The following is a 17,640-nucleotide window of genomic DNA, read 5'->3' as shown; positions in this document are numbered from 1 at the left end:
TGTAAAATGTCTCCATGTTATCCAGCTCCTAACTGGGAAACAGGTTGTTAAAATATTGGTAAGAAAGCTCTCAGAGATAAAACAAGCAGGAAGTAGAAACAAAAAGCCTGATCAAAAGGAAATTCTTCTGATTTTTTTTTCTAGTGTTAGGAGGCTTCCTACACTCACCCATCCTGGCTTAGAAGTTCTAACTACGGTGGGAACACAATTACATCTTTTCATCTTTGTCCTCTCTGTTAATAACAAGAAAGACGCCCGTGTTAGAAATACAGACTAACTATAGGATTTAACTCATCTAACCTTTGGTCTCTGCCACATACTGAGCTACTTGCCTTATATACTGTTAGAATCAATGAAGGGAAACGGGCACTTGGAAGGTAAAATTTATTTGACCTTAAGGTAAACAGGGGAATAAACCTCCAGAAGTGGCTTTTTTGCCATTGCCAGTGAGAGCCGTAACTGATGCTGGACATGTTCCAAGTGATGCAAAAGGAGCAGCTCAAAACAGGTATTCACAGAGCGACCACCTGCAGTTTGCAGAGATTAACTCTACTCCAGCTGAATCAAGACCACTTTTCCACACAGGATTAAACAGAATTCTGTAGGGCCGGAACTGGTGTTATTCTGTGAATTTTTACATCATACTGTGTGCAAGCTATTGCAAAAGCTGAGGGTAAACGTAAGAGGAATCTACCACTTCCAAAGTGATTACAAAGTGATTGACTTTTCAGAAGCCACATAAGTTGTTTAGCCATTTTTTTAATTTAGCACCACTCATGAATATAAACCTTGTGGCCTCTTATGATCGTTTTGTAATGAATTAATCCCTAGTAGTGATCTAGTAGATGGTAACTGTTTACATAAACCTGCTGAGTCAGTGATCTCGAGGCTTCGTGATCCAGATATCAGAAACTAATAAAAAAATTCTTGACAGATTTATCTGGCTTTCCCTTTAGCCACATTAACAAAAGGCTGGTCGACTTGCCTGACTATCTTTGAAGCACAGTTAGTAGTCATTTCTGCAAGTCTGATAAGGTGGAATTCAGACCTGATTTAATATGGATGACTGCATCTGAAACAATCATTTAAGGCTCCCTTTAGAAGAAATAAAGACTTATGTGACATTCACCCCATTCAAAAATAGCTGTTTCAGGTAAGTCAGAGAAATTACACCCTAAAAGTTCCTGCTTCTCTCTGTTGATTATTGAGGAGCCCAATGACTAGCCCACATCTGCAGGCATTGTAGCTATTTAAAGTTAGATGAAATGAATCTTGCAGCGGTGTCCAATATGTGACCATCAACCAGCTCAGCCATTTAACCTTGGGCTGGTCACTTCACTGGTCTGTGCTTCAAATTCTCCATCTGAAAATGGGGGAAATGATGCTCTCTTTGTTTATAAAGTATGTTGACAGCTTCTAAAAATAGCTGGATGATGCCAAAGAGTATGAGGAATTCAATACAGGCTGTAAGCGTGATACGTCAGCAGAGACTGCTGAAGTAATCATAATCCTTGGATATGCAGCAGATAGGAGTAAGGAAGTAACAGGTAAGAATTAGAGAGTGATTTTAACTCTGCTTGTGTGGAATAATATACAGGTTAGCAGCTAGGTAAAACAGCTTTGATGAACTATGGCTAGAGGGTTGGAGAAAACAGCAGAACAGAGATTTAAAGAGCTCAAGATGCCTGAGCTCATCAAACAAATACATCAATTAATTCTTTGCTGCTACTCTAGTATTGTACCAGCTGAATATACCAGAGATATCAGCGGTTCCCTTAATTGCATGAAGAAGAGAATATTGAAAACCAATGGCAAGCAGCTGAGTTGCAATAAGGAGGAAACAATGCATGGGCACTAGAACAAGTAGAAAAAAGGATGACTGAGTCTCATTTCCTTCGTGTGGAAGGAAATGGAAAAAATAGATGCATCAGTTGAAAAATGCTTCAGGCAGCCAAGCAAGTGGGCTATCCACGGGGGTATGGGAATGGAATTTTTAGTCTGAAGAGGAGGAGGAGAGGGGCTAAACTCACCACACACAGTACTGTAGTGACTACAGAAGAACTAATTTAACGTTAATGGAATCAAATAATGACTGCAAGTGAGAAAGCAATTCAATTTCTATTACCAAAAATCAAGAGGAGTTACAAATCAGGAGCAATGTACCACCTGCCAGCCAGGCATGACAGCAGGAATGCCAGCTTTAACAAGAAGTCCCTACCTTTACCCCTGCTAGCATGCCAGTTGTGGAGACACTGAAGTCAAGGTAAGCAAGCGTTTCAGGGTTAGAAGGTTTGTAGATCTGTGCAGGCCGCTTCTTTGGCAAATCGTCTAGTGAAAACAGAGAAAGAAAATGTGTGTATCTTACTCCCGTGACAGGTAGACCTCTGAGTGCTTGACAAATACAGTGATAAAAGACACAGAGGTCCCCCAGCCTTAGCACTCACCTGTATCTAGTACCGGAGGCCATGTTCTGACATCCACTGCTGCTGCCGCCTCTCGCGACCGTAACAATTTACATATTAATTGTGTAGTCATTAAGCAGGCAGAGCGGCTCACCTAGGAATTTAAGAAACAAATAGTAACGCAAGGGGATCCTGATTAATTCTCCTACGAAAACGAGCAAGACCGTGATTTATTTTCTGCCAGAACAGGACACAGGTATATTAGTCTTATGTTTTCCAATCAGGAGGGGGAAAGATGCACAAAAAATGCAGCTCACAAAGCAGACAGTGATGTGAGTTTTACAAATTACATGAAAAATGCACTTTGAGAAGAGTGTTGTAATGAAACTGCAGGAACCTTAATAGCGATAATGTGACTTTTCCAAAACATTATATCCGTTATCAACCCAGAATGCCAGTACAGAAGACTGTGACCAAAACATTTCCTATGTGATGGTAATATATCTTGGTTTATAAACAGTATTTTCACATAAACCAAAACCTACCCTGACATTTATATGAATAATTTCACTAACTTAAGTCAATTTTATGTTAGCCATATATTTCCAGTTCCCGTGCTAGTGATAAACCACTGGGAACTCTTCTGATATTGGCAAAAGTAGCTCTAGACCAGAAATTGTGCAAGTGGTACTACGAAATAAAATGGTGAGTTTACTGCAAATACCATCTGCGCTGTATTTTAGATGACATATGATGAAGGTATTCTCCTTTTAGATTGCTATTTTTAAAAATTCATAAGTAGCAACTACAAGAATATTTCTTAGCGATTATAAAAATTAATCTATTTAAAGAAATATTCAGACAAACATAAATATGAAAACTGTTCATCACTGAAGATAGTACAGAGGAAAAAATGAAAAGGCAGCATCGTTCTTCTTTTGCCCGACTCTGTGCAAATATTGCTAGGAGTACTTTTTTCTTTAAGGAATCTGAAACATTTAATTGCACACTGAATTTCCAGTGTTCAACCTAAGGAAATCAGTAACCATATGTACACCGTATTATTCCATGAAGCAGAAGAGATCAGCTTCTGTTGACAGTAATCTCATGGAGGTCAGCTTTATAGGTCAACTTCATGGAGCACATGAGGAAATTAGGAGTACACAAGCACTGATCCAAGCTCTAGTTACTTCCTCTAACCCCATGATTTCCCTGTATGGACAATCTAAATATTTCAAGCTAAAAGTGAAGACAAATGAAGCCACTCCAGCATCCCTCAATCCAAACATGTCACTGCCATGGCAAGGCAAGGCAATTCTTACATAGCTAATCTTAATCGATGAAAATCTTGATTTGGGACATAGTGAAGCCATAAAGCAAAAGGAATTTCAAGAGCTGGTAGTTACTAGCCCTTTCAGGAATTATATTATCTGGACAATCAGAAGATTCATTAAAATACAGAAGTCCATGCCTGGAGAATAGCAAGTCGAGGTAAACATGTAGGGATGGTGAGAAGGAAAAAGAAGACATCTTAGCTACAGGTTAGCAACTGCTCGAGATGGGGCTCAATAATGCTCAGTTATATTTTACTACTACCAGTTCATCACCAAAACACAATTATGTAGGCCAAATTATGTTCAGAAGTCATTCTTACTGACTTCAAAAGGTGCTATGTAGCATGTCATAGCATATCAGAGCAGGCTTTGACCCCAGGAAAATTGTACGATTGCATTGGCAATGAAGGAAGAGCCTCAATATTTTAATTTCTATCAGGTCACCCCTCTCCAAAATGAAAGAAAATCTTGTGTAAAACAGAGCTGAGAGGCCTCTAAGTCAAACTGGCATTAATATGGCTAATAAGTTTCAACATTTTATTTAGAGTTATTCTATGGAAGGGACAATGATTACAAGTCAGCTTAGACCTGTCCTAGTTTTTCATCATGAAATCAAACAGATCTACTTTAGCTATTAAATGTAAAAGAAAAAACAAAATAACACATTTTACATTACTTCTAGAATTTTAACAACTGATATTTAAAACTGTGTGTGCCAAAATATTAAACAATGAAAATCCTGAAGACAACAGGACAATTCCTCATGCCTCTACTGAAACTTTGTGGCATCAGATGCCATAAGGAAAGCCACAAATTATAACTATTGCTAGTACTTATTACTTGAAAATATCAACATTAATTAGAAATGCTGAAATCACATTTGTTTCAGCTTCTTTGTCAGAGACTCAGAATTCCATTCAATAGATTAGAAACCGGCAGATGTAAAAGGCTATCTCTGCAACCATTTTATTTCCCTCAGTAACAAGCACAATGCAGTTATTTATGTGCACCAAACACTAAACATTAGATAAAGTCAAAATACTACAAGAAAGCACTGAATGAAGAAGTCTGAGTAACACTTCTCTGGATGAAACAGAATACCAACCAACTTCTTCACAACAGAACTCTGGAATTCCTTCAGACTGCAAAACCATTAGATGTGCAGAGCTGAGCACAAATCGCCATCAGGTCAAACTAAGCTTTCCATTCGGGTTTTTCTCAATAGTCAGTGTTGCGTTGCCAGGTGAGGAATCCTACCATTCTTGGCATACAGTTAAACACAAGAAAGCACTTCAAATACATTTCTTGAAAGGAGCAGCATAACTACGGCAAAATGTGACAGCAGGATCAGAAGGTTGTGTGCTGTCAAGCAGTGTTGACTCTGTAACACACTGAAGTCTTGAATCTTTGGAAGGAACACAACCCTTCAACCTACACCACCACCCACTTAAGTTACCATTCCTAAAGACTACGCAAATCCATCGCCCATTTAATCTACTTGTGCCCTTTCAGGTGTCTGCTCACCTCCACGATCATCTTCACTGTAGGTAACGTGGTAGCTATGTTCTGGGGATGTGGAGGTCGAACTGTTATTGGCACACAGCCTGCATACAGGCATCCGTAAAATGCGGCAATCAGGTCTATTCCTGCATGAAGAACAAAACAAAAATCCTCCCTTGAAAATCAAATCATTTAATCACAGACGCCTATGTCAGCATAAATATTACTTGGAACTCGCCTTAGAAGGTTAAATGAGCGACTAAGCCCTTTAACAGACTTCTTTTTCAGACCCTTGTCAGTATTTGTTCAGCTTCACTGATTCCTTTCAATTGTACTGTTCTTCTGAGCATGAAAAACCAAAGGCGACACACAAAGCTGCAGCCAGATATCATCATTTAAGTGAACTCCACTTTTACGAACAGGAAGTAACTTGTTAAAAAGACTGATTTCTACACGTTAATCATCTTCCTTAATTTACATTTATAGACAAATGAGAGTCTACGAGAAGAGGGATGCTCCAGCAATAGGATGAGGTAGAACGATGCCTGTTCCAATCAGCTGCAGATGGAACATCTGCAGGATTCATTAAATACTGTCTTTCTCTTGTCATTTTTAACCTCAGATACGTAGGTTCGACTTACTTCCCTGAATTTTTACAGTAAAAAATGGAGTAATGATTTTAGAATCCTGCTTCTAACATAAAATTAGCGATGTTCTATACAAATATTGACTGCAGGTGACAGACTGTGGACAGCACACTTCAGGCTATCTAAGGAGGCTGAATGGAGAACAGCACAAAGATCCCACGAATACTGTTATTTGATAGCTCCCTGGCGCTGTACGCAGCCCGTGATAAGGTGACAATAGGGGCTGTTTTATTCTTTCAGTGGAAAAGGATCTGGAGTACTGGTAGGTTAGTCTTCCCTCAATAAAATGCTTTATTCATGGGAAGTGAAATACAGAAAATAAAAACTTAAGTTTAAAATACTAGTGGAAAAGGTTTTCCCGTATTGAACATTGAGAAATTACTCCTATAAACCATAAAGATTTGAGCAGCCCTTACAAACCAAATAACACAATACAGACCTTAAATCAGACAGTTTATTTCACCAACACGCACGATATACTAAAGATAAAAGATCAGCACTAGATCAGAAATAATTTCAAGCAAATGTCAAACCTGGTACTGGTTAACACAAGCTTAAAAGCCCTTATGTCAAAGGAGGAAAATCCAAGCCACAGAGAGCTGTCTAGGTTAAAAATCTATAGAGAAAATAGTGATTGTAATTTGGTATTTCTTAATCATCTGCTATTTATTTATCATATTTCTACTCTAAAAACATATGGATTACTTCCTAGGTATTGCTATTTTACCCTCATGAAGCACGGCACTTCCAAGAGGGAATTCAACAGGTGAGTCTAAGAACACTCAGCAGACGGAATGCTTTAGCAGAATTATGTGCTCATAAAATAGTATATTTCAAGCAAATTAAAAGAAAAGCAGTTATTATATTTGACTGCTTATAAGATACAGGTTTTAAAAACACAGGTTAATCTTAATCTGAACCCAAAGAAATAGTATCTATGCACATACGGAAAGTTAAATTATTTTAAATATATTCAACTAAGTTCAAAGAAATGCATATAAGGCAAATATTTTGTGTTTTGCCAATTCACATGGTTTGCAGGTTGGTAACACCATCAACGCAGCACCATTCTAAAGGATCTTGATAAACTTTTGTGACTACCAAGGCACCAAATATGGCAGTTCTTTACCTGGTGGGTAAACCAAAGCCACATGGTCTCCGTCTTGTAAATGTCCCCTCTCCATCAACATGACAGCTATCTTCTCAGCTCGTTTATGTAGCTGGACACATGTGAGCGAGTTGGCTATTGTTCCCTGCACAGAAAGAAAGATAAATGTCACAGAAGACAATGCAACGTGCTGAAACGCTATTTTCCTCTGCACCTTAGAAGTTACTGGATGAGATGCAGCCACAGTATGTCACGCAATCAACTTAAATGTGGAAACCTTCAGCCTTACGCCAAACTGTAGTTGGAGGGAAAAAAGACGTTTGTAGAACATTCTCTGTTCCCTTCTCTGTACCTTCTGCCCTCAAACGGTGTTTTCCCTCTAACCAAGGGAGTACAGTAGTATGCTAAAATCCTGCCCATGTAACCTGTACTCCTTCCCTCGCCACACAGGCAGCTACGGCCAGGAAAGTGCCTTTACGATCTCTGCAGCAATCTGGAGAATCTGTGGAGAGCAATCCTGAAAATTGCACTCTGCTGTCTGCACGCTGGAGCGAAGCCAAATGGCACAGCAGAAATACTTTAAAAGACAAGAGACAAAAGACACAGGAGAAAACAATACTTAGTGACAGGGAAAAACAATTAGTCTGGAACAAAGGCTAAGCACATGCATATAAATGAAATAGAGAAGAAAGGCATTTGATGAATTTGACTAACTCTGGTCAGCATGAAAAAAATGGAGAAGAGACAATATGCTACAGAGTTTGGCTTTTTGAAACACTTCCAATAGCACCAACCCAAAATCATCAAACAGATACCGTGTTTTAAATTGGATGAGTGTTACGGTTCTTGCATTCCTTAAGTACATATGTATGCATGTGTGTACATACGCACACACAGAAACACACATTTAGAGAAATATATACATCTGTATCACAAAATTCACTACCACAGCTGACACCTCAGAAGAGAAAGCTGAAAGTTAAGGTGCAGGAGAGAGTGACTGCGGGCAGAGCTGGCCTGGGCAGGTCTGGGCTGAGATAAAGGGACAGGGCAGTACGGGAAGGGCTGCACATCTGCTTGCGTGCTTCTTCTGTGGAAAAAGAGGATTTCAGTCTCCAGTACTGCTACGATATACCTGGCACATACCACAAGCACTAAGTTCACTTAAAAATAGGGAGTTTGAAAAAATTGTGGGAAAAGAAGTTGAGGAAAAAAAAAATATACACACACTTAAAAAGAACAATGTATCAAAACTGCAATGCGATGCAATCAAAAATACTGCATCACTATCCTTATTAAGCGAGAAAGGAAGAAGGTCTACTGTTTTAAAGAAATATTGTTTACACTCATATTTTAACAAGGCAAGGAATAATAAGCATTTGTCCTGACTGCTGGTTTCTATCTATCATCACCATCCCACAAACCACCGCAGTATTTATTGACATCAAGCTTCTGAGATAAGAGAGCAGTTCAATGGAAGTACAGCACTGCAAGAAGTGCCATGTTACCAGGCACCACCTGGCATTTACAAACTTTATAACAAACTATATGCAAACTCAAACACTGTCAACAAAGGGGACAACCTAAGTCAAAATAAAAAAGGCAAAGTCAGGGCTTACCGTTCCTCTTCACAATCTTCAGCAGCCCCACTTACTAAAATGCACTTCAGACAATTTTGATGAGTCTTCTGAACAATGTGGAGATCTTTTCACTAAGAAAGCTTCCTCTAAAAACACATTTAACAATACGGATGCTGGACTAGAGATGGCTTCGATCTGTACAGCCCTAAATATGGCCAAAGTGACCTGAGATCTGAGTGTCCTTCTCACTGTGGACCTGCCAGTAGGAATGTGCTTAAAACTCGTCACTCCTTTCAAGAAATTGCCTGTTTGCACAGCCATGGGAAGAAGGACCCTTTATATCCCCACGTAGAATCACAGAATTGCCTAGGTTGGAAGGGACCTTTCAGATTCAACTAGTCCAGCCATCAACCTAACTCTGACAAAAACCACCACTAAACCATATCTCTAGGCACTATGTCTACCCGTATTTTAAATACCTCCAGGGATGATGCCTCAGCCAGTTCCCTGGGCAGCCTGTTCCAATGCTTGGTAACCATTTCTGTGAAGAAATTTTTCCTAATATCCAGTCTAAACCTCCCCTGGTACAACTTGAGGCTGTTTCCTCTTGTCCTATCACCTGTTACTTGTGAGAAGAGACCGACCCCCACCTCGCTGCACCCTCCTGTCAGGTAGTTGTAGAGAGCGATAAGGTCTCCCCTCAGCCTCCTCTTCTCCGGCTGAACAACTCCAGCTCCCTACATCAGAAGCACGGGCCCCACTGACACAGAAAGGGAACCGCTGCAAATCACGTAAATTTGTGCAAAACTTGTTTATGTTTAGGACTTCTGGCACTTGCTGCACAGGAACCAGCAGAAAGACAGTGTTTATATCGAGTGCAGGGAAGGAGAATCCTGTTGTTGGACAAGAATCACTGGCAAGCACCAGGCAACTATTCCCTTCGGGCCCTTTATACGAGGTGTCCTGCACTGTAAAGGTGTTGCAATCCCTCATGACACACGCTAAGAACAATGCACTGTGCTAATTTTGAAATATTCCAAATTCTCAAAAAGCTTGGGTTACAGGAAAACACTAATCTCAGTGGATTACTATTAGTCATCCACTGCAAGATGCCTGGATATTTTAGAACAAAGTGTACAGACAATGTGCAAGGAAGACTAACAAGGGAAAAGTTACAAACCAGAACTAAAATTCAAAATGGGCAATAAAACTTGCCTAGGCTAAACGCCACCAAACCTGTCACTCCTTTCCATAAAACACTAAATCTCTCCATAAAGCATTACATCTCTCAAACAAATTTCATGTGACAAGATACTCCACGCTGAGAGCAGTGGAGAAACTGAATTTCAAAATTCAACTATTTTTCACTTCTATGGAATGATAAATTATTTTGTTAATCCTTGTTTTGCACATCGTGTCCTTCCCTCCCACTGTTTGAACCCTTCTGCCAGCATGGGAAGTCTGGCTTTATTTAAAGCTCAAAAGCAACAGCCTGTGTGGAGGAGATGGGACAGTACATAGAACAACAGAATGGTTCAGGTTGGAAGGGACCTGAAGATCATCTAGTTCCAACCCCCTGCGATGGGCTGGGACACGTCCCACTAGACCAGGTTGCTCAAAGCCCCATCCAGAGATGTATCACTGTCTCTTTGTCACAGCATCTTTGCTCCTAACTTACAGGATGGAACAACGCACTATTTTAATGGTGCAATATTGAATCTATAAAGATCACTGCCTCTCAAGTTTTTTACTTTGCCACAGACAACTACATTACTACTTCATTATTACCTATCAAGTTGCACATGTCCACATTGGCTGTGGACATTGTCTACCTAGACTTTCAAAAAGCATTTAACATTGTCCCCCATAGAATTCTCATGGAAAAACTGGCGGCTCATGGCCTGGATGAGCATACGATCTGCTGGATCAAGCACTGGCTGGATGGGCGGTCCCAAAGAGTGGTGGTCAATGGAGTTAAATCCAGCTGGCGGCCGGTCACAAGTGGTGTCCCTCAGGGCTCGGTGTTGGGACCATTTCTGTTTAGCATCTTTATTGATGACCTTGATAAGGACATAGAGTGTATCATCAGCAAGTTTGCAGATGACACCAAGCTAAGCGGGAGTGTTGATCTACATGAGGATAGGGAGGCTCTACAGAGAGACTTGGATAGATTGGACCGATGGGCCAACGCTAAGGTATGAGCTTCAACAAGGCCAAGTGCCAGGTCCTGCACTTGGGCCACAACAACCCCATGCATTGCTACAGGCTTGGGGAAGTGTGGCTGGAGAGCTGCCTGGCAGAAAAGGACCTGGGGGTTCTAATTGACACACGGCTGAACATGAGCCAGCAGTGTGCCCAGGTGGCCAAGAAAGCCAATGGCATCCTGGCTTGTATTAGAAATAGTGTGACCAGCAGAAGGAGGGAGGTGATTGTCCCCCTGTACTCAGCACTGGTGAGGCCACATCTTGAGTATTGTGTCCAGTTCTGGGCACCTCAATCCGAGAGAGATATCGAGGTGCTGGAGCGAGTGCAGAGGAGGGCAACGAAGCTGGTGAAGGGCCTGGAGAATAAATCTTATGAGGAGTGATTGAAGGAGCTGGGACTGTTTTGTTTGAGGAAGAGGAGGCTGAGGGGAGACCTCATCACTCTCTACAACTACTTGAAAGGGCACTGTAGAGAGGTTGGTGCTGGTCTCTTCTCACAGGTAATTAGCGATAGAACGAGAGGGAATGGCTTCAAGCTGCAACAGGGTAGGTTTAGGCTGGACATTAGGAAAAAATTCTTCACAGAAAGAGTGGCCAGACACTGGAATAGGCTGCCCAGGGAGGTGGTGGAGTCACCATCCCTGAGCGTGTTTAAGGGTCATTTAGATGTGGTGTTGGGGGATATGGCGTAAGGGAGAACTTTGTAGAGTGGAGTTGATGGTTGAACTCGATGATCCCAAGGGTCTTTTCCAACCTAAATGATTCTATGGTTCTATGATTCTATGATAATATTAGCTATTAATCTGAATTTAAAAAAGGTCATTTAATGACCTACGGGTAGCCTCAAACTGAACTGTAATATGGGCTGGGGAAGCATATCCTGTAAATACAGTAAGTGGTCATTTCACAGGGGTTCACAAATTACTGGAGGTTTAAGAACCCACCCAAGTTGCGTAGGGACCACAGTGGCTGAGACAACACCAGCTACTCCAGGTGGCCTGGGGGAACAGCACTATTCCAAGCCCCTCCTCTCCTGGAGACCCTCACACACTACGTGTATTTCCCAGTTTTGACAGATGTGTCTAGACACACTGTGGTGGTACAGTGGTGGAACAGACTTTCATTCTCTACAGTCATCTAAGAAGTCTTTAATCACCGACTCTTGGTAAAGCCAAGTTCTGTACCATGTGATATACATTAATTCATTTTTGATAAGTAATGAAAAGCTGTGCCAGGCTGGCACCTCATGTAGGCTATGCAGAGAGATTTACTAATGATCGCCTGCAGACCTGGTTGGATTCTGGACATACCTCGTCTTCTCTTCACCTCCCTTCCCCATTCTCACACCTCCCCTAGATGGTCCAGTCTCAAAACCAACAATCATGGCTTTATTTAGGGAAAATGCTTTGATTTTGCCAAGCCTGTGCTTTTCAAATTGGAAATCAGGATTTTGAGCAGTATTAAACACTACTCTTCGGTATAGGAACAATCAGTATTGAAACAGATTTGCAGTGTCAGCTCACCCACAACATATATGTGGTGGAAAAAGAAATGAAAAATGTGTAAGGCGCGCTGCCTGATACAAAAGCAATCTATATTTTGACAACTGGCAATGATTATTCTCTTTTCCTTTCTGCCTCAGTGAACATTAAATATAACAGCTGAGTATTAACGGGAAAAGAAAGAGAAAGGTCGCGTTCAGCCATAGCACAAGCAGGTGCGGCTGAAATACCAGTGTGCCATTTTCCAAACCGCCGCCTGTCAAGAGGAACGGTCTGAGCTTCTTACCCTGCAGTTGAGCAGAGTGTAGAGCACATGGTCAGGAGTGGTCTGAGCTCTCCACTGCAACACTTCGGAGAGGAAGAGGAACTAAAATAAAGCAGAGTCATAGTCATGACACTAAATAACATTTTGGCTGTAAAAACCAGAAAACTATTTTTGCTAGTTTAGCTATATCTTTCTTATTTATATGCTACGTTTTACATCAATACCCAGAAGCACTAAACATGAATTAATTCTTTTGTCATCACACATATTTATAGTAAGGTGCTTTTGCATGGTAGCCGCAGCCTCTCTGGCAGTGAAGCCACTGCTGGCATTATGATAAATTACTACATAAACTTTCAAAGCAATAAACCAGTTCTTCCTGACCTCCCTGAATTTAAGCACAATTTTAATTCTTTAGCTTCCTCTCTTGTTCTTACTATAAATAAATATTTTTACAGCTTAGAACTTACTAATTTAATTACTCACATAAGGCCCCCAAAGAGATGAATTTCAACTTATTTTTACAGGATGAAAATAACAACAAAGAAGGTCAGGACCATGTATGCAAACAAAACTCTCCTGACTCCACTTGAACTAGTAAAAAAGATATAATAAAGAGTGATTTCTGGTAGAAGCCCCATTAACACTTTCCACCATGTTTGTTCTGTTGTCCCATGTAAACTTATTAAAAAAAAATCCATATAAAGGAAATGCAGTGGTCCCCCTCACGACTATTTTATATTTATCTGTAAAAGGGGTTCTGGAATATTTTAGTGTGAATTAAAAAAATGCCATCAGCAAATTCTGCAACAATAATAATACAATCTATGTACTGCTAAGTGTCCAAGTGTGAACTAGTTAAACCATATCCAAAAAGGTTAGCTTACCTTTCTGGCTTGGTCATTATCTTCTATTTGCCCCAAATCTCTACCGCTGGCCTGTGCAATTCTTTTTCCAGAGACCAAGTTCCCCACCATCACAGAGGCAGGGCCAATTTCTAGAATAAAGCAGAAATGTGCTACGTGCAATAAAAATCCTTCGCTTGTGGATGAAAATTCTTTTTACTTCTTTTGCATTACATGATATTTTCCTCATTGCTATCCACAACACCAAACCTTGAGAACATCTCTGTTGATACAAACTTTGGCTGATGGACCAGAAGTAGCTGGAAGAGACGCAGGCCTGGATTCATCCTCTCTAAACATATCTAACTAAGAAGCCCCTTTAGCATGGGCTCTCTACAGCCAGAGACACATCTTGTCTGCCTTGGTATGAGGAATCTTTGGAAAATTCAGCTCCTAATTTAGGCATGTCCATTCAAGTGCCTAAAACCAGATAAGATATATCCAGGCCTCAAGGACAATACTCCTATTTCTCTCTTCTCTTCCCTGGGCAGTTGGATCTGCATTAGCAATTCTGTAATGCTACAGACATGAAGTGACAAGGATTAGGAAGGCAGATGGTGCATATAATAAAATATACGCAAGCCCTTTAGCACAAGGTAGAGACTGAAGAAAAATAATTTAACTTTAGAAGAAAGGTAGATGTCACAGCTGACACTTCTCCACGAGGTGGATTTCACTGATCTTTTGTTGCTGCCATTAGGGAAGAATACCTGTCTCGCAGGTACCATTTATGCTCATGTTAACATCTGTTTTCTGCTTCTTCCAGCATGGATTACTGATCAACCGCAAGAGATACCAGGCTTTACTTCTAGTCTATGATGTCCAGGCTTTGTCTCAGTGACGATATGTGGTATAAGGGTCAAAACCCAAGAAGTTTAAGTAACCAGATAATGTACAATAAACAACATCCACAAACTACTCTGCTTTAAAAAGATGAAAGCAACGTCCTCTGGGTATGTCACAACTATGCAAGATGGGAGAATGTGATGCTATCAGTTTGGTTTCTGCGTTCCTGGCATTGCTTTTGCCATAGTGATATATAACGTATACCTAATGCATCTATAAGTATCTCCACTGCACTGATCCCATTGCAGCGATTACTTTGCAAAGCAGCAACAAGGAAATACCGAAGTGAACACTGCAGTTAAAAGCTTCATTGCTTTTGTTAAGTTAGTGGAAGTCACTGTTAACCTCTGACGTTCTCCGTATCCACAAACTGAGAGTATGGTTTTGATTTCTGAAACATTTGTCCAAAGGTTTTAAATAAAGAAGCAAACTGATGTTTTTGGCAAACGTGCACTGAATTCATGATGGACAGTCCCCGTATTTGAGACCCAGAGCGTAAAACCACTTTATATTCCAAGTTGGTTTCCGAAGTGGAAAGTAACCAACACTTAGACTAATGTAGCTGAACTCAGGTCTTAAGCCTGAGGCTACAGATCCAGAAATCCTTAAAATTAATCTGAGTACTAAAATCTGCAATTAGATTCAAAGTCAAAAATTTGCTAAAATTTGTTTGTTGATTGGGCATGAGTAACCGGAGACTGGAATACAGCAGGCTACAAGGGCCTTCTCGGTCTCTTGAGTCAGTGCCTTGCTGTGCCATTTCATCCGATATTCTTCACAGACTGTGGCAGAACTTCTCAAGAACCATCTTAAAACTAGTTAGAGTATTCCCTCAAATATACCTGCTGTAAGAATAATCCAGAACCTCCCCACTCAGGTAAAAACCTTTATCCTCATTCTTGGGTTTAATTTATTCATGACCAGTTTTTAAGTATTTGCTGTTCTTCCAACACTGTTACTTAGTGTCAATAACCCTCTTCCTCTCTATTTCTACTTTACTAACTCAGCCTTCAAATAAGCCAAGATTTTATCTTTCTCTGTTTCAGTCTCAGTCCATCCTCCTTAAACATAACTGATCAGGAATTTACAAAGAACTCCAGGTGTGGTCTCAGCAATGCCTTGTAGAGTGATAAAAAAGTCTTCATCTTTAATGAACTTAGGTTTTTGGAGCATTTTCCCTTGCGCCTTTTGTGAAGGTGCATCTAGCCTCTGCCAAAACCAATGATGTCCCTAACACACCTAGAAAATTCAATAGGAACAGCTGATCGAGCTGATTCTCACCTGCATTAACAGTTACTCGATTTTGCTCCACACAGTACCATGACCACGCAGCATCACGTCACAGTCCCTTTGCCTTCACTCACCTGGTTGTTTTTGCCTTGGTTTGGGCAGGTTTGTTACACATGTGTGGGGACACATCAACACATTACAAGGATGCAGCGATCCTTCCAAGAAGAGCTGTTTGGTTTCTGACAGGTGTATTCCTCCCAGCGGTGTTTTGGGAAGCGTGTTTGCTGGTACGAGCGCTAGGCAGTAGACTCCCACTTGATGAATACTGTCAATAGCCTAAAAAAAGCAGGAAGTCGATTTTAATGAAAGGCTAATTTTTCATCATTCTAATAAGCACGTGTTGTTCTGAATTACTGCATAAAACAACCCTAATAATTAACTGGCAATGGAAAGGCACTTCAGCAACGTCAGTGATAAGGAGGTTCTTTTCAGTGGGAACAGGTGGACGGAAATGTAACACTGACGTTATTACACTCATTCCAGAAGATAAAAACAACAAACAAAAACCTGGCGATAAACACACAGAAATCTATTAAGAAATGCCACCTAGGCATCCCTCTTAGGCACCCATTGGTAGCACGTATCCTGGAGATTTATTACTAAGATGGGCTGGCAACCCATGTGAAACTGATTTTAACCTGTACACTTCTCAGAATTAAAGTTCAAAGGATTCCTATCAACTTAAGATCCAGTTCATCTTGCAGAGCAATGAAAAATTTCAAAGATTGCACGTACATCACCATATACCTACTGATGTATGTAGCTTACGAATTTTTAATTTTTTTCTAAGATGATAACTGTTTCATCCCCGATTACTGTGTAAAATAGGCAGGAATGGGAAATGACAACAATATAAGGGCAAACCACGACATTATCCACTTGAAAAAAAATCTGTTGAATGAAAACCTGAAAAATAAGCATCTTTGAATCCTGTAGTAACCATGTTCATTGTCCATCAAGTGGAGTAAACTGCATTACTTTCAAGAAATCTATAACGTACAGTATGTATGTAATTTATTTAGGTAAATATGAATATCCATGCACTTAAGATTTTAATTCCATACACATTTTAACTAGTTATTTTCCTTACATTGGTAATAAAAATTGCAGCAAGTTAGAAAAACAACTTCAGACATCCAAGTAGACTGAGAAACAAATTACAGACAGCATCCCCAATGAGTAGTTAAATGTTCAAAAATATAATTTAATTAACTTGCATTTTAATTTTTAACTGTGAGAAAAGTGTACCCATACGTCTGTTGCCTTGAAGATACTATCTATATTCTGAGAATCAAGTAATCATTTATAGTTATGTACTTAAATGCAGACCAATAAATTACCGATTACTTCTACAGACACTCCAAGTAATGCTTTGCTTTTGGCTTCTGTTTGCTTAATTTTTTATTGATATGATTGCAAAATTTTGTAAGAAAGAATACTAAAGCAGTTACTCATTTTACAAACATTGCATATTTAGTAGTGGTAGACCTCATGGTAGGACTGGAAGACCTCGCTGCTGGCCTACAGACACCTTACCTGAAAGGCCGGCAATAGTGAGATATATAAGACAGCCAACACACAATGTCTCATGTTTCTGGCAGAAACCACCATAACCTCCTAATCATAATGTTATTTGTAGGTTCTGAAAAGCAGTGATAAATCACAGGATCCTCACCTGACATCAGCTTGAAGGAAAACCATTACAGGGCAAGTAACCACTCTTACTCAAACGTAAAACAGTGTGCCTCCTAGAGTTGGTGAATGGAAAGCAATACCCAGCCGGGGTGGGATGACAGGTGTTACATATAATGATTCTCCAGTGACTTCTGAACTGTCTCCTTCCATAGCTACCTCTCCAGCACAGAGTCTGATAAAATGTCATGGGTCACTCCAAATTGTCACCTCTCACGCTTTCGAGTTTTACACATTTCTGAAGGAGGGAATGACTTTGTTTCACAAGGATGAGCACTAATGAACTGAGCCTTAAAATTCTGAGAGAGAAGAGTACCAGTGAATTTTAACACTGCTGGCATTTATGCCTCTTGATGAGTTGGCTT

At 40.3% G+C, this 17,640-nt stretch overlaps 1 protein-coding gene across 4 annotated transcripts in view; it reads right to left on the bottom strand.

Moving 5' to 3' along the window:
- The window catches only part of DIP2C (disco interacting protein 2 homolog C), a 325,425-nt gene that overhangs the window by 50,338 nt on the left and 257,447 nt on the right, over positions 1-17,640 (bottom strand). For all 4 annotated transcript variants that reach the window (XM_054193647.1, XM_054193648.1, XM_054193649.1 and 1 more), the window contains 7 exons: positions 15,658-15,859; positions 13,430-13,539; positions 12,564-12,644; positions 7,013-7,136; positions 5,261-5,382; positions 2,445-2,556; positions 2,219-2,328 (listed from right to left, as the gene is read on the bottom strand). In XM_054193647.1, coding sequence (XP_054049622.1) covers positions 2,219-2,328; positions 2,445-2,556; positions 5,261-5,382; positions 7,013-7,136; positions 12,564-12,644; positions 13,430-13,539; positions 15,658-15,859 — 861 coding nt within the window. The remainder of the gene's footprint in view (positions 1-2,218; positions 2,329-2,444; positions 2,557-5,260; positions 5,383-7,012; positions 7,137-12,563; positions 12,645-13,429; positions 13,540-15,657; positions 15,860-17,640) is intronic.

This window comes from Rissa tridactyla, chromosome 2 (assembly GCF_028500815.1).
Source record: "Rissa tridactyla isolate bRisTri1 chromosome 2, bRisTri1.patW.cur.20221130, whole genome shotgun sequence".
Lineage (NCBI taxonomy): Eukaryota > Metazoa > Chordata > Aves > Charadriiformes > Laridae > Rissa > Rissa tridactyla.
This window is presented reverse-complemented; position numbering and strand designations above follow the sequence as displayed.